Here is a 26292-nt window from a genome sequence, read left to right on the forward strand (position 1 = left end):
ATTGAACACAGTAAAAAAATGTAAATTATTGGGTCTTTGTGGCCTAAAGGCACCCTACAGCGAGAATGTGTAAAGGTGATTCTGATTCTTCTGATTCTTACTACCTGTCAAAGATGGAGAATCTTTAACTCAAACTGAAACATATTTTTTAGAAATAGTGCCTTCATTTCAATACAATGGGGAATAATAATTTATTTGTACTAATAAAAGAGAACATGTTTAAAATTGTTCTGGAGGGATTGGATTCAGCCTTCTCATTTCTGCAGTGACTCACTATCACCTCGATGGGAAAAAGTGGTACAAAACAGCGATGGTCGGGGCTAGTCAGTTAGCATGCTAATTTCAATGTATATATCTGCTACACAATACATAGACATCTTTGACATAACGTTAACAGTGTACAAATGTCCTATTCTGTGGATATTGTTAGCGTTGTGTTGATTAAAGTGGGTTTCATCCCTCCGATTCTATCTATCTATTTATCTATGTGCACCTGGGTGAAAATAGCTACAAAAACTGCGAGCCGGCACGCAAGACGCTCCGCTTCTGAAACGGCCCGGTTGGTTATGACGCTGGAGGAGGTCGGACCAAAACCGTGGCGCTGCAGGACACGGTGGAATCCTAGGCTACTAAGCGCCTAAGCTTGCTCCAAAAGTCATGTCCAAACTGTAGTTAAAGAAGTTTTTTCAGAGACGAATACTCAGTGGCGGCTGGTGGAAAATATTGTTGGTTGGGCTATGGAAATGGTGACAAAACCATACTAGGGCATTTAAAATCAGGAGACTAAATAGTGTGTGTGTGTGTGTGTGTGTGTGTGTGTGTGTGTGTGTGTGTGTGTGTGTGTGTGTGTGACTTGCCAACCCTCACGATTTTCGCGGGACACTCCCGCATTTCTCCCTATTTCTGACAAAATCAGATTTACTCGCGACTGTTTCCACTCGGACTTTAATACAGCTACACCATTGTTTGGTTTCCATGGTAGCGCGTCTCTTTAGCAGCACGCGCAACTCAAAGTCTGAGAGGGTGAGGAAGATGAAAACTGAACAAGAATCGAATCGACAACTCGACCCTCTGATCACTCCTTTCCTGTCCAGCCCACACATACAGTATGCTCCATGGTGCCACAGGCATTGCCCTTACAACTAAAATAAGCATGTAAATGTTAATCTACAGCTCCGGCGATCCACTAGCACCGGATTCTACACCTGAAGACAACTACTGGAGCGTCACCTTGGATACAAAGTCCAAACAACTCACAGACACACAGGCCAGGGCGCTGAAAGGGCGCCCTTTGACATCAGATCTGACGACGCTGATAGGCTGAAATTATGTTTCGGCGGCATAGTTTACAGATAGCAACAGTCAGCTTGTTGGCTGCTGCTGCTCTGGCTGAGGGCTCCTTTCTACCGCCCGGACGAGAGAGGGTAATGATACACGCTGCGGCCAGGCAGGAAACATGTGACTTATCAGTAACTTTAGACATCGTAAAACAATTTTAAACGAGATTTTATTGTAGATTATACATTTTACTGATACCAACTATATAATATTTACCTTGTTCATTAAAAATTAAAGAAAAATATATATATTTTTTGCAAATATATATTTTTATTTATTTTTAATGACAATCAAACATGTGGGAAGAGGGTGGGCGGCGCCCCTAGCGCCCCTATGGGCCGGCCGCCACTGCGAATACTATATACGAGAGAAGGTAAACATGCACAAAAACACAAAATATACTCTTTACAAAAACTTTATGTTTTCGGATTGTGTCATTTAAATGAAATGGTAATATATGCGGAGTTGCTCTATGATGAGCGAATGTAACTAGTCTAACCAAGCCAAATGTTATTTGCACAGCAGCAGTCTGGCTGATGGACATAATTGTGTTTATTACAATTTAAACATTTACTTTCAATTTATTCACAGTATTGTATAATGAGACAATAACAAGCTACAGATGCGGACAGGTGCCGGTATGATTTGACTGAGGGGGACGAAAAACAGGCAGAGCCCAGCGCTCTGAAATCTGTGATGCGACCAGCTGGCCTGCATTGTTATCACCCAGGGAGAGCGTCTCTTCAACCCAGGTTCATACTAGGAAACAGCCGTGGACAGCTGCTAAAGGGAGGCCTACAAACAATCCTCCTAAACCACCAAGTGTGCCAATCCAGAACAGATACGCTCCACCGACACAGAACTGGAGATCTCTTTCTGATTACCTGGATAACTTGTCCTCTTCACACAGCAGGGTAAGGACCAATCGTTACTCCAAAAGTAAAAGACCACAGGGAAAGCTAACGACTGAGCCTGAAACTCTGATTGTGGGTGATTCTGCTGTAAGAGATGTAGTAAGAAAAACACCAAAGTACTCGGAGAAGATACTGCATATTGGGGCCGAACATCCGAATGTGAAAAATGTGGTACTGCACATTGGAACAAATGATGTTGTGAAACAACAGTCAGAAGTGCTTAAAAGAAGACTTTAAATATCTGCTGACCTTATAAAACAAAAGCGGAAGCCTGTTAAAAGGCAAAACGCTGACAAATGGTTTGACCAAGAATGCAAGACCATCAGAAAAGACCTGAGAAAAATAGCAAAGGAAAAACATCGGCAACCAAACAAGCCTTACGCATTAGATACAATGAAGTTTTAAACAAATATGAATGTACAATAAGCAACAAAAAACTAAATGATACCCACATGAAACTTGAAGATATTGAGAAAGCCATTGATCAAAATCAATTCTGGGATCTGTGGAACAACTTCAACACAAAACAACCACAAGCATTACCCATCCAAAACGGTGACATCTGGAGAGAACATTTTGAAAGTTTGTACAAAGGCATACCAACAAATCTAATGAATTCAGATCAATGTATTACAAAAGAAAAACTCCAAACATTAGAAGAAACTATTAAAGACAACCAAAACCCCCTGGATTTCCCAATGACTTGGGAAGAATTGACCACACAGACACAATCTCTCCGGCCAAGGAAAGCTTGCAGCCCAGACAACATTAAAAACGAAATGCTCAGATGCAGCACCCCAGAGATGCAGGGTACAGTGTTTAAGCTGATCAATATCATATTGCAGTCAGGATGTTTTCCTGACATCTGATGCAAAGGGCTCATTTCCCCCATTCATACGATTGGAGACAAATCAGACCCTAATAACTACCGTGGCATCTGTGTCAGCAGTTGTCTGGGAAAATTATTCTGTAGTATTCGAAATAAAAGAATACAAGATTTCCTAAACAAACAATCCATCTTGAGTAAAAATCAAATTGGCTTCCTTCCAAAACACCACACCACCGACCATGTACAGTATATATACCCTTCACACTTTAATTAACAAACATGTACACCTAACAATTTTTTTAAAATATTCAATTGTTTAATTGATTTCAAGAAAGCTTTCGACTCTATTTGGCATGAAGGGCTCTACTATAGACTTCTACATTGTGGTATAGAGGGCAAAATGTATGATCTGGTTAAATCAATGTATTTAGAAAATAAGTGTGCTGTTAAAATTGGAGACAAACAAACTGAATTCTTCACCCAGAGAAGAGGTGTTCGTCAGGGTTGCAATTTAAGTCCGACCTTATTTAATGTATAAATAAATGAACTTGCTGTTCAGTTGGATCAATGTTCCTCTTGGCCTTTCCCTCCTAGATAGAGAGGTGAAGTGTCTGCTTTATGCTGATGACCTTGTTCTGCTGTCTCCTACTGAACAAGGACTACAACAACAGCTGGACATAGTAGACCAGTACTGTAAGAACTGGGCCCTGGCAGTCAATATGAAGAAAACTAATGTCATGACCTCAGTGTAGAGGCACTCAAACAGGAGAACAGTGTGCTCCGTGTTCAGTTAGCCAGTTTACCATAAATAATCATATCATTGAACATAGTATGAGTTATACCTACCTTGGTTTAACCATAACAGCACCAGGAAGTTTCAACATGGCAGTGAATGCACTGAAAGAAAAAGCCAGAAGAGCTCTAAATGCAATTAAGAGAACATTTTATAATGTCCAAATTCCAATTTAAAATCTGGCTAAAAATATTTGATAGTGTGATCCAGCCCATTGCGCTGTACGGTAGTGAAGTATAGGGTCCACTCAGTCACCAGAGCTATACCCGCTGGGACAAACATCCAACAGAGTCTTTACATGCAGAATTCTGCAGATACATTTTACGTGTACAGAGAAAAACACCAACAAATGCATGGAGAGCAGAATTAGGCGGATACCCACTGATCATTAACACTTTGAGAGCAACATGAAGAGATCTATGGATACATCTCAACATCCATAAGAAACAGAACTCTAAGCAGTTTTTCTTTTTATTTATGGGTTTTTTACAAATCACCCCCCTTTTAAACTATTATTGTTGTTTATTAATAAAAGCTTTTTTTTACTGTCATATAGTATTTTATACTATAAGAGAATAGATGAAAATCTATTCTCTTATTTTTTTATAACCATAATGATCATGTAAAGGTGTGCCTTTACCTCACTGAGCTGAGGTTATCAAAGCCTCTCAGTCTTTCAGGAGAGAGCTCTCTAAAGCTCTCCTACCTGCGGCCGCTTACACAGTAAATTCCAAGTTAATAAAAGCTGTATACGTTTTTTGGGAGTTTGATTTATTTTAAATGAACACAAATACAAAATTAAAACCGATAATTGCACACTAAAACCATCATTTAAAAAAAAGAACTATTTCACATACACCTCTGGTTTTGACTGGGGCTGGGGCAGTTCATCTTGATTTGGGGGGGGGGGGGGGGTGCGCAATAGTTTATGGGCGCTGTATGCAATATAGGCGTAGTTCTGTTAGTATAAGATAATAAGATGCACTTTGTTGATCCAAAATCGGGAAATTGTGTTGTTATGAAATCAAATCTTTTTCTAACATTTTTTTTTTTAAATTTCGGCGCCCCCCATAGATTGATGCGCCCTTAGCATTCGCCTATAATGCCTATGCCAAGGGCCGGCTCTGGGAGAGTCCTCTGCTGTCAGACTGAGAGACTGATAACTACAGCTCAGGTGAGGTTAAGGACTCTCTGAGTGTTTAGATAGTTAATTTAGTCTAAGTTATCTCAGTAGGTGTCAAACGGTTTGGTCACCATTTATGTAAACACATATTTCCATTTGAGGGAGTAGTGATTTGTAAAATATGCATGAATAAAAAGAAAAACAATTTAAATAGGTGAAAAAGGGTAAGATAAACTTTTAAAACTTGTTGAGAGCTAAAACTAGTCTTTGCTTCTGCCTTCTACACTCACAACTATAAATGAACCAAAAATAAACAAATAAGCAATTTTCAATTTGTTTTCAATATTGGATATAGTATGTTATTGGTTATGGCCATGTTCTTAGGATTTTATGATTATTTAAATGTATAAAGTTCTGTTTCATATGGGTGTTTCCATAGATCTAGTCTATTTATTTCCCCCTCAAAGTGCACCAGATTGATGCATTTAACTCCAACATTTAAAACAAAAAATCTTACCCTGGGGGGCACCGGACCCCCCTAGAGGGTTTGAGGTCCACCCCCAAAAATGTGTTCACATAGATAGGTTCCCAAATACATTTGCACATTTTTAAATAGTAACCCCTGTCCATATGTTTATTTGTGGGTAGTACATTTAAACTATAGGGCTATCACTATGGGCAGCAACGCTTTCAATATTCACAAATAAATCCAGCAAAATGGCACAAAACTGTAGTGGCCTGGCTGGGTGTATAATTGCCGGCCTGACTTATTGTCCCAGTCCCAGAAGAAGACGACATGTATCAACAAACCACCGCAGCCCGGACTTGTATCGGAGCAGCGGAGGAGTGATGAGGTATCTAGAGATCTGACTCCAGCGGGCTGCTTGTGTTTCTGTTCATCAGGACATCATAGGACCAGCAGATCCTGTGTGAACGCACTACGTTAGTCAGTGGACGTCCGACAACATGCACACTAACTTGTATTGCAGCTATAGGCTATACTTTGGTTTAAATTGCGTGAATAAACTAGCTAGAGAGCTCAAGTTAATTACATTCATCCAATGTCAGAAGGATTACCTTTTAACAAACGTTGTAATGCTTTTCTTTCATTTTAATTTGAGTAAAACATTGAAGATATAACATTGTATTGTTTTCTTTTTACACTGACTCAGGTATAATGAAAAGACTACGTCAGTCGAAGCTCAGCTTTGGTAAGGAAGAGACAGGACAGGCAGAGAGAAAGAGAGAGAGAGAGAGAGAGAGAGAGAGAGAGACAGGGAGAGAGAGAGAAAGAGAGAGAGAGAGTGAGGGTGAGAGAGAGAGAGAAAGTGATGGAAATCAGGGAGGAACTGCAGGTACAGTCACACACAAATAATGTAGGCTTATTTACTCAGCTGTACAGAGCAGCAGTGGTACAAACCAAGAACTATGGCAAGTCTGAGAATAATGTCATTGTAATTCAAATACTAAAACTACACACTCATCATGTCTCATACGCACATCATCTCATCATTTCTATATCTTGCTTAAACCCACAGTGTGTAAAACAGGCCCGGTAGAGAACATGGCTGGGATGTCCGCAGTCCAAAGCAGAGAACAATGTCAGAGAAAGTAAAGTGAGAGATTAGTAGTTATGTGAAAGTAAGCTATGCACACAGAATAGTTTATGTGTTGATGTCTCTGAGAGCTACCACCACCATGCTCCACCACGGCCAGATCTACCACTGGCTGGCTACAGACTACAACCATCTGCATGCGTTTTTTGTTGTTGTGAACATCAACAGCTGCCCTTAAGGGGATAGTTCTGCATGGTCTTTAGAAGTGGGGTAGTGTGTATATCCATAATCAGTGTATTACAGTAGACCAGTGGAGAAACATACAGGAGCAGAGCCATGTACTGCTGAGGACGTGGGCAGAAGCAACATTTATTTTATCCACCCAAAAAAGCTGTATCAGTTTAAGTGTACGTTATTTAATGCTAAATATAGCGATTTTTTCAGGTGGGCCTTCATTTTTGGGTGCATAAAATAGGTTTTGCTGCTGTGCTGGTACTCTTGTCTCTCCTACTAACTGGGGTCGTGCCGACCGCTGTCTTCAGGGGCGCCGTAAGGGGGTGAGCAGTTAGGACGATTCTAAGGGCCCGTGAATGACGGGCCCAAACAATTTTAGAACATTAAGAAAAAACAGTTTAAGTAACCAATGTGATTATCTTTTCATAGGGCCCAAAATCCCTGGCGGCGACCCTGGCTGTTTTCTGGAGGTTATACACTGACTGGATAAGAACCTCATACAGCCCATTTCAAACAATCCAAACTATCATCTTAAAGTCTCTTGAGGTCACCTGCAGATGAAAATATGCTGATTCAACACATATACAGAGACAGTGACGTGATCCAAGGGATAAAAGAGACAACAGACCTCTGTGTGTCTCTACCTACATGCACAGCTGCCTCAAATGTCTGTTGATATATTACAATTAATGTCAATAAACATGTGTGTTGAGAATTAAGCCTGGTGTTTCTTAAATCACTGTAGTTGTTCAGAGTAATGAGATACAGATAAATAAAGCAATGATCATATTTGTAACCGACTCAAAATCTGATCAAGACAAAAAGCTTTTGTAACATTTAACAACATTCAGTACAATTCATTTTTCAAAATAGCTTTATTTAACACAAAAACATAATAGCATATAGTAACACAAGTCCACAACCCCCCCTAACTAAACACACATTTTAATCAATTAAACACTGCAAACAAAATAAGCAAACTGAACCAAAACACAAAGCCTCTAACCCAGAGGTGTCAAACTCAAGGCCCGGGGGCCAAATCCGGCCCGTGACTTCATTTTCTGTGACCCCACAAGAGCTTGCAAAGAATATTATATGTTTATTATACGGTTACATGCCGATTTACAGGAGCACGTTGCCCATAAACTGCATGTCCCACAATGCATCTCAAATTAGACTTTTTTCTCAGAATTTGACTTTTTTTCTTCTAAATATGGCTTTTTTCTTAGAATGTGCTGTTTTCTCAGAATTTGTTTTTCAAGATGTTACTTTTTTTTTTAAATGTCACTTCCATTTAAAAAAAATGTCACTTCTTGTTTTTAAAATTTCACTTCCTTTTTTTTAAATGTCACTTTAAATGACTTCTTTTTTTCTCCAGAATTTGGCTTTTCTTTTTAAATCATTTTGTGACATTCTCACTGAAGAGACTTGCAATTATTTGCCCCAGACTTCTGCTTTCAGACGTAGTTAATTATGAAGTTATTACCCTATGTGATAATAATCCAATGCAGAGGCAATAATGTAATATAATACATTATTTTATATATATATATTTATATACGTATTTTTAAATAGTCTTAAAGTTACAACCGGCCGTTTGAGTGCAGCCATAATGCTGATGTGGCCCGCGATTAAAGTGAGTTTGACACCCCTGCAGTCTAACCCCTAATAACATCCCTTTATTAGGGAACAGCAGATTGATGACTTCCCCCATCCCTGCCATTTCGAGTTCTCTGTCCATTGTTCAACGCTGGGTATGTCTACCAGCCATGTCGAGACCTGAAGTCAGCATTGAGCTCTTCATAACACCATCAATAGAGGATTGATAGACAATATACTTGACATTGTGAATTTAAAAGTGAGGTGCATGCATGGGACAGTTAGGAGTTGGGTGGGAACCACTTACAATCCCACATTGAGTGTAGAAATCAAAAAGGGAGGAAACGGCATGCCTTTGGAATGCTGACACTGGAAGGGAAATATTTCCATATTGACCCCAAACACAATAAATGTTACTTTCCTTAATAATATACTGTACATTTTATAAATGCCAAATTTGTACTTGGAAATAATATAGATCCTTTGACAACAGCAAAAAGATCATCCTTTAAAATGTTACGTCAATCAGTGAGATTTTATGGTGATTTATATATTTTACACTGGTCACATAATAGGAATTATGGATGTATAATGCTGTGGGTGGAGGGGGAGGCGGGTGTAGTGTTTTATTTAAATGAATATTTAGATAGTCAACTAAGAAACATAAAGTACTTGAAACATACATTTTGGTAACAATTTTGAATATGATCATTTTCTTGATCTTTAAACTCCTGGGGTCAAAATGACCAGCAAGGATAAAGGGTGTAAAGCAAATGTGAATATAAAGGAGGGTTAAGAATACATTAGATTTTCGTTTCACAATTTCCTAAAGTCTATTTTTAACACACTATTGAGTTGGCTTTTACATTATATTTAAAGGTCCCATGTCATGGCCGATTGTCGAACCTCAGATTGAGGAGGAACAATGCAGATTCCGTCCTGGTCGTGGAACGACGGATCAGCTTTTTACTCTCGCAAGGATCCTGGAGGGGGCCTGGGAGTACGCTTATCCAGTCTACATGTGTTTTGTAGACTTGGAGAAGGCGTATGACCGGGTTCCCAGGGAGTTACTGTGGGAGGTGCTGCGGGAGTATGGGGTGAGGGGGTCTCTACTCAGGGCCATCCAATCTCTGTACTCCCAAAGCGAGAGCTGTGTCCGGGTCCTCGGCAGTAAGTCGGACCCCTTTCAGGTGAGGGTTGGCCTCCGCCAGGGCTGCACTTTGTCACCAATCCTGTTTGTAATATACATGGATCGGATTTCGAGGCGTAGTCGTGGGGGAGGGGGTCTGCAGTTTGGTGGACTTAGGATTGCACCACTGCTTTTTGCAGATGATGTGGTTCTGATGGCTTCATCGGTCTGCGACCTTAAGTACTCACTGGATCGGTTCGCAACCGAGTGTGAAGCGGCTGGGATGAGGATCAGCACCTCCAAATCTGAGGCCATGGTTCTCAGCAGGAAACCGAGCTCCTGCACCCCCCACCTCCCTATGAGCCCAGTGGCCGTCTGCGAGACAGTGAGACACAGCGAAACCCAGGCCGAAACCAGCCCGAACACACACACACGCACGCACGCACGCGCACACACACACACACACACACACACACACACACACACAGGCTGATGCGTTGACTGGGACAGATGGAAAGATGAGGCTGATGAGACGGAAGAATCGTCGAGGAACAAACTAGGGTCAGAGAAATAATCATATTTTAACCCTTTAATTGCACGACCAAGAAGAACTCTATGGACAAATTATTTCTTTGCATTTTTTTTTATCAAATAGGACACAAATAACCACAAACCATTTTTATTTTTTTTACTGACCACACAGTTTTGTTTTTATGAGCCTCTACCAACTGGTCGAGAATACATTTTTTTCTTTTATGGAAGATGAGCAATATATACAACCAGATATATTCATAAAAAATATAATAAATAAAAAAATAAAAAAAATGGAAAAAAGTAATGGAAAGTGTTTTTCATTACACTCTTGTTACAAAAATGTTTTGTGCACCAAGTGATATAATTCTGTTCAGTAAGTGCTCTGACACTAAAATATGTCAAAGATTATGGTTACCTTACAAAAGTTGACCAAAAAGAGTGATTTCTTCAGGAGGAGTGATGTTTAGTATGCCAAATTTCTCAGTGGAAGCTAGCTGAAGGGTATTCAGTTCGAACCACAGTGACATCTAGAGGTTGTATTGTGCATAACATGTCAACCAAACGATAGAGCTGGCTGAATCAGATGGAGTTACACTTTTTAATTTATTTTTCAACAAGATATCAAGACACAAAATGTGCTCTACCAAATGGTGGCGCTGGCTGTTAAAGGTTAAGACAGCATCATCCTAAGAGGCCAACAAGAGTGACAGGATGTGTCACTTTGCTGAAGGATATACCAGCTATCCAGGATATTCTCTGAAGATTTCCCAAGGGGTAAAAGCTGCTGGAGTACTGACTGGAAGTAGTGCTGATATCATGTCTACCATATCCTCAAAAAATACTCTGTCCAACAATATAAGTCTAATGAAAAATTTGTATTTAAGATGCATTCTTGTACTAAGGAGGGGAATTTGAAAAATAATACCTGAAAAAGTACTTGTTGGTGTAGTTAAATTAGTATACTGAGTCACACATCACTCTCATTAAGAATTTATGGCAGAACATCATTTCATCTCTCATCAAAGATAGCAGAAAACATGCATTATTGTACTCAAGAGGGGAGTTAGAGAGAGTACACAGTAAAAGTACTCTAAATAGTATTTATCAATCCTCAACCTCCAAGCTATTTTAATATATAGTTTTGAAGAAAAAACCCTCGATGCTGACATGACCACGCAAACGGGAAATACGGCCGCATCAATTCAGCAGTGTCAGTAACATCAAACAGAGAGATATACAATAAGATAGGGATTCATGGCTGACAGTGCAAGACAGTCAGACCAACAGACCGACAGACGCGCACACACATACATACACACACACGCACACACGGACAGACTGTCTTCTGCATGTTTTGCATGTAGCCATATATTCAATGTTGTGCAAGCACTGCACTGTCTATGCAAAGAGTATGAACCTTTATGTTGAAGATCACAGCGCAATCATAGGGCAAACTAGCCAATCAGAAGCAAGGAGGAGACACACCCTGCTATGGAACGAAACATTTAGTGGTATACAGAAAAACGAAAAAACGAGCTGAATTGCAGTTTTTTCATTTTGGGGCAACATTGAAAAACAAAAAAACGACCCGTTTCTGTTTTTATTTTTGTTTCAATTATAACTAAAAAAAAAACGGTTAAAACGTACCTTCGTCCTTTATCTTTATGACACAAAACTAATCCCATACTTGCCTTGCCCCGCCTTCACATAATGCAAGTTCCGTTTAAGGCGTGGTAGTTCAAAACACGATTTATTTATTACCGTTCATTTCCTCCTGACCTACAATGGTAAGTAGCTGCTTTTAACTGCTTTCCTTTGCTAATATTTGAAGTATTTCTGAATAAATTCTACATTGTGGTGATTGACTCCGACTCCCGTCTCTCGGCACTACAACATTGCAAATTTACTTTCACTTGTAAGCAGTGATGCAGTGGGGATTTTTTAACTGGGTGGACGGGGACGGGGACGGGTGCTGGGGGTCGGGGCAGCACACTTTTTGTGGACCTCTGTGTTGCCTGTCAGCGCAACTTACATGATGCCATTTAGATGTTATAATAATAAAGGGCGGTGCCGGCTTTAAGCGAACCGATCCGGCCACACACACACACACACACACACACACACACACACACACACACACACACACACACACACACACACACACACACAATCTTGCAACTGATAACACTGGAAATGATTTTATATTTATTTGACTATGAAAAAAAAATCATGCTTCAAATAAGTGGGGGTACGGCGTACCTCCGCATCCAACGCCCACTACACCACTGTAAGTGTAAGTGTTATAATCATGGTTTAATGTGTCGTGTGTTATTTCTCACTTTATAGAATAATTAGTACTCCAATATCATCTCTCCTATCTATCATGGTCAAAGCCAAAATCATACTAAACATAAAGTTGTAAACACACTGTTTCTTTTCTTTTTAAAACTGACCATGCATTGGCTCTTGAAGTCATAAGTAACCTAAACATATTTAAAGATATCTCAAGACTTGAGATTCTCATGTGAGGTCGAAAAGTAGCCTTTCCATAATGTTTAAAATGAGTTTAGCTTGCCAGTCTTAAACAACAAAAATGTTGCTAGCCCCAAACTTTCTCTTTTAACTGGTCGCATGCCTGGACAGTTTCCAAATAATTGCAGGGAAATGTCTAATGTGGGACAGAAGAAAGCTAATCTAACACAGTTCAAAAGTAAAGATCATCAATTGTCATCCTGATACATGTTTCTTCATTAAAGGTTAAGAATATACTTTGATAATAATATCTGATTAATTTTGGGGTAAAACGACGGAAACCTGCTTAGTGCAAGTATGCAGTTTGACCAACTATTAAAAGACAGTCCTCCGATTTAGCCTAGACAATCTTATTACCTTAAAAGGTATATCTGAAGTTATTGTGTTTGAATCCAGAGAAAACACATCAAAACCAATCTTCAAAATCTCATTCAAACTCTTGTGAGGCTTTTTTCTGCTGAGGAGAACAACTCAAAGTTATCGATATTTCTCTGTAGATTCATAAGCATTACACAAAAATTCATTTGATCCAATATGTTTATGGGATTATACTTTAAAGATTTTTTACACAAATTAGATGCTTTTCCCATTTATATGAAACATGACCTTATTGTTATCACAACGTTTTGACTAAATAGTTTTTGGTTATTGACTAAAAGTTATAAGCACACTTATCACTAAATTCATTTATTTCCATTCATTCACTCCTGACCTACAATGGTAAGTAGCTGCTTTCAACTGCTTTCCTTTGCTAATATTTGAAGTATTTCTGAATAAATTCTACATTGCTAATTTACTTTCTATTGTCAGTGAAATGTGTTATATTCATGGTTTAATGTGTCGTGTATTATTTCTCACTAGGCTTCTAGAGAGCAGAGGTGAGTACGCTGATTAACCAAACTTTACATTAATACTGACTTGTCATTTAAAATGACCAAAAACAACTTAACACTGTCTATATATTATTATAGACAAGAAGAATTTGAGGAGAGGACAACGCCTTTCAGAACAAATGCTTTTCGGATTATCTACAAAATGATGGAGCTGAATGGCTCCAGTGCAAATCCAACTACACAGTTAGTAGATGAGGTATGTATGATGTGGCTTTTATGAACTTTTGAAATTATGTGTTTTTTGGGCATAATGCATCTTTCATAGAGCATTACAGTTACACACATTGAAAATGGCATCTCTTTTTTGACAGATTCTTCACAGCATCTTTTTTTTGGGAAGGATCAGCACACCACCAATTTCACCGGAAGATATTGTGAATGTTAAGGATATGTTAGATGCGTTGAAGAACACCTACCCTCTGCCTTTTGAACTTTATTCCTCTCAACTACCCAGGAGGAGTCCATTCTCATGTGTGCTCGACATGGTAAGATTAGTTTGTCAATTCTTCTATTTATATAGCTCCTTTTCCCCCTAAAATCATCCTGAAATATAAGAGTTGTATGCACATATTCAAACATGAAGTATGACATAGTTAATTACCAGCTTGATCAAATTTCTAAATTATTTTCAGATTGTTTTCCTGAAAGGACGAGAGAAGGAAAATGAAATAAAACAGAAGCTTCAAGAGATCATCAGAGAACTCGACCTTGATAAGAGGGATCCTCTGGTCTCCTCCACCTTCTGCGTCTCTCAGAAGAACCCAAACTCAGCCAGGTACTACGGGGTCTCCATGTCCACTTCTAGCAAGGTTCCTAGGAAAATCATGGTTGCTGCGTCTTGTCTTCCTGGTAGCTGGGACAGTTATGTTGCTGGTGCAGTGATGACATTCAATCAAAATACGAGCAAGAAGCCATATTTTGATGGAACCATCAAACTGCCTCAGCATGTAACGTGCCAGGCATATAGCCTCCACGGGGAAGGAGCACAAATGGATCCTTGCAAATCATGTGTGGAGTTGTTTGGTTTGGGAGGAGACGACACAAAGAGGTTTCTCTATGGCAACTGTGCTGAGGTTGAAAGTGTGAGCAACTTGTTTAAAAAAGATACAGAAGTTAGGGAGCAAGCACGACCAACATCTGAGCTGTGCACACCTGAAAACAGGAGCAAGGCGGAGGAAAGTGTCAGGGATGATCTCAGGAATTTGCTGAAAATATTTAAATTCCCATCTGACGATTTTCACTTCTACATCCCCTCAGCGTAAATGAAGGGGGGAAATATTGGACATTAAATATTGATCAGTCTATTTAGCATGGTCTTTTAATATGTAGTGAAATTACAGATATCTTGTGATATTATTCACAAATACTTAACCTTCAAACAAATTATCTCATTTTAATCCTCTTATGAAATTCCTGTTCTTCAATCAAATACATAATGCTTTATCTTTGCTACTTGTTATGTGTAACAGTAAATATATAAATTCAAATGTTTGTCAACTGTCTGAATGAAGTATGCAGGCAATGATGTATTGATCATGTTGTTAACAATAAATTCTAATAACGTACGCTAAGTTTCATACATTGTGTTGTTTTTTTCTCCTGCCACTTCAAGTGATTCTTTGCTAGAGAATAATAAGTACTGCAATATCATCTCATCCTTATTGTTATCTATGGTCAAGGTCAAAATCAAACTAGACATCAAGTTGGAAACACTGTTTTTTATGTTTTTTAAAAGTATGACCATGCATTGGCTCTTAAAGTCATTGACAACATATTTGAAGATATCTCAAGACTTGTTGAAAGTTGAAAAGTAGCCTATCCATAATGTTTAAAATGTGTTCGGCTTGCCAGTCTCAAACAATACAAATGTCGCTAGCCCTTAACTTCCCCTTTTAACTTGTTGCATGCCTGGACAGTTTCCAAATAATTGCAGAGAAAAGTTGAATGTGGGACAGAAGAAAGCTAATCTATCAATTGTCATCCTGATACATGTTTCTCCATTAAAGGTTAAAAATATACTTTGACAACATTATCTGTTTAATTTTTGGGTAAAACAACGGAAACCTGCTTAGTGCAAGTATGCAGTTTGACCAACTATTAAAGGACAGTCCTCCGATTTAGCCTAGACAATCTTTTTACCTTAAAAGGTATATCTGAAGTTATTGTGTTTGAATCCAGAGAAACACATCAAAACCAATCTTCAAAATCTCATTCAAACTCTTGTGAGACTTTTTTCTGCTGAAGAGAACAACTCAAAGTGATCGATATTTCTCTGTAGATTCATGAGAATTACACAAAGTCATTTGATCCAATATGTTTATGGAATTATACTTTAAAGGGTTTTACACAAATTAGATATTGTCTTGGAAAAAGTTGACACTTTTCCACTTTATATGAAACATGACTTTATTGATATCACAAAGTTTTGACAGGTTATTGACTAAAAGTTATAAGCACACTTATCACTATCACATTGAAAATAAGAATTAGGAAACTTCAAACCTGATCATTAATAGTATATTCAAAGTTTAGTCACGTTTTGTTTTGGTGATAGCTAAACCATACTTTCTCTTTTTAATTTAGTATTTGCTCATTAAAGGTATTCAGTAGGAAGTCGTAAACATATCTGCTGGTTAAGCTGAATGGTTGAAAATGGAAACCAGAGGTAAATCAAGATAAAACATACATTAAAATGATTAGACAAAAATGTTTGGAGATATATTCAGACTTTTCTATCTTTGGTTTAACAGTAGAGCTTGTGCACAGTCAGCTCTGTAAGTATTATCAAAAAGTCCAAGAGAGCAGCACATGTAATGCCCCATTGGAGGAGGCCAGACTGTGATTGTTGTGTGAACTCGGTGAAATTTAGAATGACGTTCACTTTATCACATTTTTCAAAATCTTTCGGCTCATTTTGTGTTTCTTCTATTTCCGAAAAATGGCAGCAACAGTTGTCTCCTTCTCATCTGCTGCTTTCTGATGGTCTTTTAGCCAATCCCAGCCTTCTGCAGGTCTACAATCTTGTCCCTGAGGTCCTTAGACAGCTCTTTAGTCTTGAGGTTGGAATCTGATTGATTGATTCTGTGGACAGGTGTCTTTTATACAGGTAACTAGTTGAGGGTTACAATAGTCCATGCTGCACAACAGAGTGGGTCAGTTGCCGGTTCTTCTTGGTGAAACAGGAACTGTGAACTGCTCTTCTTGAGAAACAGGAACTGTGCATTGCTAAATAGAAAAACAGAAACTTGTTGAAGACACTGTGTCCGACCCCCCGACAGTTAAAGGTTAAACATAGGTCCAGCAAGGGACATTAACTGACACTGTGTCATCATGAAACTGCTGCATTTGGTTTAACCATATAAGCCTAGGTAACATAAGCAATTCCCACTATCAGGAGTACTTTCTTAAAGGAAAAGGACTTATGTAACCGGTCTGTGGAAGCCAGAGTTCTTGTTGGTTGAAAGGGGGATCAAATTCTTATTTCACACAATTACATGCAAATGAATGTATATCTCTTATATGATGTACATTTCTGGATATTCTTTTTGATATTCTGTCTCTCATTAGTAAAATAAACCTACCATTGAAATTGTAGACTGTTCTTTTCTTTGTAGGTAAACTTGCAAAATCGGCAAGGGATCAAATACTTATTTCTTCCACTACATGTATATTCACAAGAAGTGACAAACAAATCAGAGAGAGAATACTCAAAGCATTTCCTCATATCAAACACTTCTTCTCTATATTCTATAGGCTCATGATTAAAACCGAACCCTTCTCAAGTGTTTGCTGACTTCACATATATCCTGCAACTGAAAAAGTCTTTAATTAATTAAATAATTAAATACAATTTAACTAATTAAATAAGTCCCTATTATGCTATTTGGGGTTTTTGCTTTCCTGTAGAGTGTGATATAGGTTTTTGTGCATGTAAATGGTCTGCAAAGGCTAAAATCCCTGTGTTCCCTCCAGACAGAGTTTCTCTTCCACACACTCTGCATGAAACACCTCCGTTGGACTCCTTTGTTAACTACCATAACATAATGACATCACGATGTAACACTCATGCTTCTATTGGCTTGCGCGCCAACACTTTAGATTTGATAGACTAAGGGGCATCAGAGCCGGCCAGCTAACCAATCAGAGCAGACTGGGCTCTGGTTTCAGACAGAGGGTGAAAGAGGTGCTGCAGCACAGACAGTATGAGAACAATAAAGAGCTTTTTGAACATTAAAGCATGGAGACATGTCACAGTAGAGACACTAACTACAAATATGAAGCCTGGAAGTTATAAGAATAGGACCCTTTAAAGACTGGTAGCTGATTTTAACTGAACATGGTGGTGCTGCCATCTAGTGATGCTTCTTTGCCACTGAAACAAATACTTTCAGAGAAAAGTAAATCTGAGTTTGAATGTAAATCATTGGGTTATGTTTAACATAAAGCGGATTTTTTTTGATAAGTTTATAGAAAACTTGACATTGTTGTTGCCGTCTCTAGATGTTTTTGTGTTTTTATATGCAGCTTAAGATAATGGTTTGATTCACACCATAATCTAATAGACTTTTAAATAAAATTAATGTTTGTGTCAAAGTCTTTTACCACCTTTACCTCTGACAGGCCAGACTGTTTCTTTCACAGCAAACAACGACAGAAGGCGTGCTGTGGTCCGCAGAATCATTTCCCATATTTTAAAGGGAAGAATAGGAAAAGTGCAGCAGGTATATTCACAGCCACCTGTCATCAGACGGGCTTATTGAGCGCTATAGGGGTATACACCTTTATAGTTTATAAAACAATTCCCCCAGAGCATTAATGCAATACTGGGCAAACAAAACAAAATACATCCATTGTTACTCAGAAGGAGACATTGACAGAGGATTACTGGAAAAGTACACAGTAAAAGTACTTAGTAGTAGTAGTTTCAGTCGTACTGAGTCCAACAGGATCAATCTCAGGAAGAACTATTAGCAGCAAAAAATAATTCCTTCATCAAACTTAGCAGAAGTGGCTTGATTTTGTTCTGAGCAGGGGACTTTCTCAAAAAATACACATTAAAAGTACGTCAATGTATTGTTAGTAGTAGGTTAACTAATACAAAGTCAAACAGTATACATTTTATTAAGAACTAATGCTAAAATTGTATTTTTATCATTCATCAAAGATAGCAGAAAAACATGTTATGTAATATGGAGGGGACTTTGACAGAGGATTACTCACAAAGTAGCTACACAGCAAAGATACTTCATTTTATTTCTGGTAGCAGTCAAACTAGCCTAATACCGAGTCCAACAGCGCCAGTTTTATTAAGAACTTGTGGTAACAAATATTTGTATCACTCATCTAATATAGCAGGAACAAAAATGAAGAGAGCTGATTTGAAAAAACAAACGCGAGAGACGGCTGAGGTGAACGCAGTCCAGAATCGCTGTATAGTTTAAATCTCCTAACAATGCTGTCCATTTTAGACATAGGCTTATTATATTTACAGCCCTTAATAACATTCGTTTCCGGGCTCAATATGTGTCTTAGCCGTTTTCATTGTGATCGCTAAATTCACCTTGTTTATAATATTATCACCGTTCCTTCAGCCGGATACTGTAGTTCTTCAAAGTGTATTATAGCAAAGGAGTGCGTTTGTTTTGAAATCACTTCCGTGAGTTTCTCCCCGCACCTCGCTCCACTGACCATTAGACCATTTGGTAAGGTAAAAAGCAAAAAGCAAAAACGCCTCTCAGACGCTCTTCCGTTTACTTGTAAACGATTTTAAAGAAAAACAAATGGTCCGTAGATACACGGATTTAGAAGATATTTCGATCGTATGACAGATCATAGCTCATAAAATGTCCTATAAAGTCGAAACACTGTAAAGTTCTTAAAGTCTGGCTAACATTGACCCTGCAGTAAAAATAAATACACTCTTTAATATACCGAATACATGTTATTAGGGAAGACAGGAGGGATTGTGATGAGTTGTTCTTGTCACCTGACTGGCGGTGCACACTGCTGTGTTCCAAAACTTAAACTACTTTTGACCATGGATGTATAATAAGATATGTATAGCTAAGGATACCTTCATAAGTGGCGTCTATGCGTAATTTTCCTCAGAAGAAGTGTTCTCCGGGAGCATTTCTCTCCTCATATATGAACTTGTTATGTCTAGCCAAAACACTGTGTCATAACATTACAGTACATTTGTTAGACGCTTTTATCCAAAGCGACTTACATACATTCAGTACTGTGGACAATCCCCTCAGGAGCAATTTGGGGTGAAGTGTCCTGCCCAGGGACACAACGACATGCTGACTGCAGTGGGACTCGAACTTGCTACCCCCTGATTCGAAGTCCAGCACTCTACCCACTTAGCCACACCTAACAAAGGTGTGGCATGTTGTTCAAACCAGGCAGAAAGAGTGTTTAAAGTCGCTATAAATGCGATTACAATTCTGAATTTAAATCGAAGACACCAACGACTTCAATCTACTATTTGGATAACTATTATTACCGTTTGCTTACTTCAGTTTGAGGAGTCTTTATAAAACAGGTAGGCTAACATTCACGTAGAATTGTTCATCAAGAGTTACTGTGTTATTTTATTTTTTGCGTTTTACTCGTAGGCCTACTATAGCTTTAGGCTGCTTAACATTATATTCAGATAGAACCTTGCCAAATGGGTTAATAGGTTTGGGAGGATTACCATGGGGTTAGATTTGTCTCAATAATATTTGTGTTAACATAAAAATAAGTTGTTGTAAATGTGTGATTTGTAAAAGTAAAACATCTTCCACAAATACATTCAAAAGACTTGAAAACTCACAAAACAATGTGCAAATGTAAAACGGATCTGCAAATATTTTCAAAAATAAGATGAACATGTTTTATTTAATGAAACATCCGTCTGTCTGTGTTACTCAAACATTTTGGGATACTTTCCAATATCTGGGAAATTGTTGTTCAATACATTCAATACAAAATACGAGGGATCAATTTTTGTTTTTATGAAACAATAACTTCAAAGTTACATTTAAAACACGCATTTTAGAATATTAACATTGAAATCATGCAAAAAATATTGAAAATAATTTTAGTTGTCCTTATTTCATAAAAAAGTGCAGTTTCTTATTTATTTAAAAATAGTTTTTTGTTTAATCTTCATCTCACATCTCAGATTTGATGTATTTATTTTCAAGTAATTGTTTCTTCCACATTTGAATTTAACTACGTTTCTGTACACAGATTTGTGGCTGTTTGTGGCATGATGGCAGTTTGTGGCACGATGGCAGATGGTCCAGTTCTCTTTAAAGTAAGTACCACTACTTGATGGAAAAAAGAGGGCATTTATTAATTAGTTAAATGTTGTAAAATTAACCTTTCTTAAAATGGTAAAATTGCACATTTGTATTGCAACATTTAAATGCAATATTATATAAGCTATGTATTCTACCAATTAGCTCATAGCCAATATTTTGTCATGCTATTTAACCTTCATAATACGAGCACGTTTAAATATTGCTATTATTATTATTATATTATTATTTTTTTTTTTATTATTAGATGCTCTTAGTTGATATAGTGTATTTCATAGTGTTTTCAAAAAGGTCCAAATTCTATCATATTGTTATAACGAGTAGAGGTTTTGTTTATTATATTTTATTTATTACTGTTAACAATGCATTTTCTTTTCCTTGTAACAGAGAGCTAGATTGGAGGACAGTCCGGAGAGCAAGTAAGAAGTTTTATGTTCTGTTAAGGGGGGGGGTTTAAACAACAATGGCAGACAACACCTTACTGTGGTACACAGTCTTTCCTGTTCTCTTGTTTCAGTCAATCTTGTAATGTTGAATATTAACTACGTCACATGTAAAGCAACTTCAAGATGCTTCCAACTTCACAATTAAAAGCAAAATGCGTCTATAAAAGAAAATGCCAGAACCTATTTACAACCTTAATTTAAAATGAATTCTACACCTTTTATTAAGAGACCCTCAAGTGTCTTTGAGAGTTTGGAGTGAAGAATGTGGTTCAAAGGGGATTTGCAATTTTGCTATGCACATATAAGACCTGAACCACAAAACTAACTGCGTCATGAACTCCTTCAAGAGGAGAGACAAGATGCACAGGATTGAACACTGACGAGAGACAAGAAGAATTAATTGTACATTGTCAATAGTATGGCATGGTCAATCTGATTTTTTTTTTAGGAATCACAGCATCTCATAATTTCGGCTCGTGTGATTTTGGTAGCAGCCACATTCAGGCGTATCATGGATTATAAAGTAGTAAAACAAGAATATTGTGACAGCGTCTAGAAGAGTTTTGAGTAAAGAATGTCGTTCAAAGAAAGTCAATTTCCAGATGTTGCCAATCACCTGGACCACAAAACTTCCCCTGTGTCATGAATACCTGGAAAGATGGAAGACTACACAGAGCAGGTAACAAACGGACTGATTTTATATGTTCTAGTCTTTGCGACAACTCAAATCGCGGTTTAAACACGTCAGCACTCACCCATTCAAACACAGTCACCATTACCCTTGACACCAGGAGCAATTTGGGGTTCAGTATCTTGCCTGAGAAAAATATTCAACATGTTGACCAGAGGGGGCGGAGATTAAACCACCAACCCTTCGATTGATAAAAGACCACTGAGCCACAGACACAAAGGCGGAGCAAACATTGTCTGTGTGTGAGAATGAATCCGAGATGTGTGGAGGGATATATGAGCCATAACTTTAACCAACTCAAAGTCCTGGTGAAAAAAAGAGACGGACAAGGTCTCAAGATGGCTGATGGTTCATGTACATCGGTACTGAAAAACTGAATTCAGGACACACTGGTATTGAGCCTCATGGCTGTTGAACAAGTACTGAAGCTGTAGCTGAATCAAGAGTCTCTTAGGATCACAATCATGTAAAGAAATGTGGAAGAAATGGACTGGAGCTCTCTGATTAACTTGCAGCCATTCATTGGGAAACATTTTTTTGTCTTTTCTTCCATTCAGGCCAGCAGGTCTGCCATTCCCACAGACAAATGGGAAAACAGGTAAGCTAAGGTAGAACTAAAGAGAAATAGTTGTGTAGTTGATGAGACTACATTCCTTTTGCCTCATATCTTAAAAACCTTGATGTAACTTTTTTCAAATGTATTTTGTTCGGCATGTGTTGCAGGTTCAGATTACGTGAAATGGGCTTCAGATTTAGTTACCAAAGAGTATAAACACAAGACCTTTGAATTAAAGAAACCAGCTGGTGCCAGATGGAAGATAGGACCCCTGGAAGACACCATTTACAGTGAGGAGCCTAAGGTAGTGAATGGGTGGGGAGAATTCTATATTCCTGAGATAGTAAGCATGCAGGTTGTAGGTGTAGTGGAGGGGACCTCCTGCCCATCGGACCAGCTCGTTCTAATGACCTGTGAGGATGAAAAGCTGTATGCCTACGATGGAGAGGAGCTACATTTGGTGGCTTCAAGCATGAAGAAGCTACGTCAAAATGGAATAAGCTATCCAGGATCCAAGACATACTACGAAGGGGAGGCCTTCAAAGACATGGTGAGAAGTTATAAAATTGCTGGGAACAAACAGCTTTGTGTTTGCTGAACCTGATAGTTGATTACCTGTGGGCACCGACAACTGTTTATTGATATTGTCTTTTGCGTGTAGACCGTGAAAGACTGGGAAAAAGTGTGGAAGAGCCCTACAGGGAGAGCGCTGAAAAAGGAACATCATAAACAGGTGATGGAACACAAGACCAAATCTATGGAATATCTCAAAGCAACAGCTGCAATACAAGGCAAGTATATTTTTTTCTGCTTCAGGGCAAAGATTATATTTGTGCATTTAATGTCACTATCATGTTTCTTTTGTTTTGAGTCACCTCATTTGCTAATTTGTTTCTGTTTCTCACTCTCACTTCCTCTTACTTTCTCAATTCCTGTCCCTCCCAGAATCCCGTGGCAAGCCCCTAGGTCAGTCGGTGACATCCAGGGCCGCCCCTTCCTACACTCAGATCACGCAGACTGCGCGGGGCCCTCACCTCGCGGAGGGGGCCTCACCTCGCGGAGGGAGCCTCACCTCGCGGAGGGAGCTACACCTCACAGAGGGAGCCTCATCTGAAGCGCAACTGCGGCGCAATTAAGCTCGCCGCAGTTTCACCGCTGCCAGGCTCCACTAGCACCCACCCGCCCTCCCCCCGTCGACGTTCACGACACATAGGGCCTCCTCACATGACTTTGCGTGGGGCCAAAAGTTGCCCAGGGGCGGCCCTGGTGAAATAACTTGGGCCCAACAATACAATAAATATTACAGTCTAAAAATAGTCAATTACAAGTAATAGTACTGTATTAAAACTTAGGTTAGGTCTGCAGCATAAAATGCAATAGAAATCCAGCCAGGTTAAGAGGCTTTATCCTCATAATATCCTGCTGGGTAGTTAAGCTAAATGCACTTTAATACAGGGCTAACTCCTCTTGCACTTTACGTAGCTCTTGTATCTTATCTTGCACTTCGCATGTCGTTGCTGCTAGATTGTACTGCCATGTGGTAAATACTTGTATATGCTGCTCTTGCTCTTTTGCACTTTTTGCACATCATTTATTTAATTTTTGCTATGTTTGTAAAATGTAATTTTCTTAAATGTTTTATGTTAGGCTTAAATGAGCTCAAAGCTAAATCTGGCGCTGTGACGCTTGACACATTTGTAATGTTTTAAGTGTTCATCACTGTGCATTGTCCCTGCCAAATAAACAATTAAATGAAATTAAGCCAATGTTGTAAATAAGAAGCTTGTTGAATTATTGATTTGTGGATTTTTTCAAAAATAATTCAATACATCTACAGCACGTGCACTCCACTTTGCCTACGGCTCGCTGCACCGGCACTGCGAGGGGGACCCAAGTTCCCATCAGCAAAAACACGTGGGTTTGCTATCCTGGCTCCAAAATGGTGGAATGAGCTCCCCATTGACATCAGGACAGCAGATAGCTTACACATCTTCCGGCGCAGACTGAAAACTCATCTCTATCGACTCCACTTCGAGCGATAGAATTACTAACAAAGCACTTATATACTAATAAAGGACTGGCTTATCTAAAGCCAGTTGAGTAGCACTTGAAATGTTTGGCTCTATGAAACCTGATGTACTTATATGATTCTGTTTTCTTCAAGGTTGTATCTTCCTGTTCGAATGTACTTATTGTAAGTCGCTTTGGATAAAAGCGTCAGCTAAATGCAATGTAATAATGTAATGTAATTCACATCACAAGTCACAGCTGCCAGAGGTTCTGACTGCACGGGAGAGTGCCACGTCAATTCTGAAGAACTCTACCCCAGACCCATGTATTTAGCTAGTCCAGAGAGAACAATCAACATGCTGCATAACAAGATAGAATCATAACACCTCTATCAGCTGACGCCAACAGGCAGGAACAGGGAGACAAAACACTGAGAGCACAGCAGCCAAGGTTACAGGTGCGTGTGCTCAGTCAGGACAGTATGAACTGATAAACTGGGTCAAAGTTATGGACCTTAGAAAATATTTCCCCAACAGTGAACACCTTTAACATTTTATATGGGATGCATATGATTTCGACAGCAACTTCATAAAGACACATATCGACGGTCTAATAAAACCAATTTCTATGCTAGTGAATCGAGCAGCACGAGGGAAGTTCCATCGTCCTGGAAGGTGGCCACGGTGACACCGAACTTTAAATCTGGGGATAAGGCAATGATGTCCAATTACAGACCAATCAGCATCCTCCCCTGTGTCTAAGGTAGCTGAGAAATGCGTGTCAAAACTAATCACCAAACATATAGACAAAGGTTTCGCTCCAATACAGTTTGGTTTTCGTGCTCACCACTCCACTGAGACAGCTAACTGTGTCTTTGTGGTAAAGGTTAAATCTATGTTGGACACGAGCCCATATGTAGGTGCTGTCTTCCTTGTTCTCAGGAAGGCTTTTGACACTGTTGACTATCAAGTGCTCCTTACAAAGCTGACTCATTTCAAGTTTTTGGCAGTTTCGATACATTGGTTTAAGTCTTACTTATCGAACAGAAAACAGTGTGCTTTGGTCAACGGTGCCAAATCCCCCTACCTTGTGAACCCTGTTGGGGTTCCACAAGGTTCCATTCTTGGACCGTTACTGTTTTCTCTGTACATTAATGACTAGCCTAATGTATGTCCTGAGTTGAATGTGCAAATGTATGCCGATGATCCGGTCATTTTTGTACACGGGAAAAAGACTGAAATAATCTCATCCTGTCTCTCAAATGCATTGGACAAGGTTCAACACTGGCTGAACAACATTTGCTTTCAGTTCATTGCAAAAAAAACGTATGCATGATGTTCAGTAAACAAACGGTCAAAATCAAAAGATCCAACGTGTTTTTAAACGGAGCAGAAATAGAACTAGTCTCCCAGTTCAAGTATCTTGGAGTCATACTGGACTTAAACTTGACTTTTAAGAAACATATTTAGAAAGTATCCAATACCGTTAAATTCAACTTGCAAAATGTGTCAATGCTGCAAAGTCATACCTCCACTGTATGATTCTATCCCACATTGAATACTGTTTGACAAACTGTTTGTTGCTTGTGCCACAAACCTGAAACCCATAGAACAGCTAAGAGAGCTATCCAGGTGTTTGACAGAAAGCCAAATTCATACCACCACTGTACCATCCTGGAAAAACACAATTTCTTGAGTTTTGACAATTTCAAGTCTTTTAAAAGTATGTGTTTTTTTTATAAATGTTTCCATGGACTGCCCCCCCCCCCCCCCCCCTCCCTTCGGGGAATTCATCCACAAAGAACACAC

At 38.8% G+C, this 26292-nt stretch overlaps 2 protein-coding genes across 3 annotated transcripts; both read left to right on the forward strand.

Annotated features, from left to right (window-relative positions):
* The first annotated feature begins 11719 nt into the window (after nucleotides 1-11719).
* LOC307022411 (uncharacterized protein) lies at nucleotides 11720-15039 on the forward strand. Of its 2 annotated transcripts, none has more exons than XM_079655222.1 (5): nucleotides 11720-11836; nucleotides 13443-13459; nucleotides 13553-13670; nucleotides 13786-13959; nucleotides 14107-15039. In XM_079655222.1, the coding sequence occupies exons 1-5, from the start codon at nucleotides 11834-11836 to the stop codon at nucleotides 14734-14736; spliced, it is 942 nt and encodes a 313-aa protein (XP_079511348.1). In that variant the 5' UTR covers nucleotides 11720-11833; the 3' UTR covers nucleotides 14737-15039. The 2 variants fall into 2 exon arrangements, with proteins under 2 accessions (XP_079511348.1, XP_079511349.1); XM_079655223.1 differs by lacking the exon at nucleotides 11720-11836 and adding an exon at nucleotides 13286-13301.
* A 6218-nt stretch (nucleotides 15040-21257) lies between these two features.
* On the forward strand, nucleotides 21258-24235 carry LOC307022863 (uncharacterized protein). The gene is made up of 5 exons (XM_079655765.1): nucleotides 21258-21906; nucleotides 22476-22516; nucleotides 22642-23024; nucleotides 23136-23265; nucleotides 23420-24235. Exons 1-5 carry the CDS (start codon nucleotides 21830-21832, stop codon nucleotides 23608-23610), a joined length of 822 nt encoding a protein of 273 aa, XP_079511891.1. The 5' UTR covers nucleotides 21258-21829; the 3' UTR covers nucleotides 23611-24235.
* Nucleotides 24236-26292: the final 2057 nt, after the last annotated feature.

Source organism: Notothenia rossii (genome assembly GCF_949606895.1).
Source record: "Notothenia rossii genome assembly, chromosome: 10".
Lineage (NCBI taxonomy): Eukaryota > Metazoa > Chordata > Actinopteri > Perciformes > Nototheniidae > Notothenia > Notothenia rossii.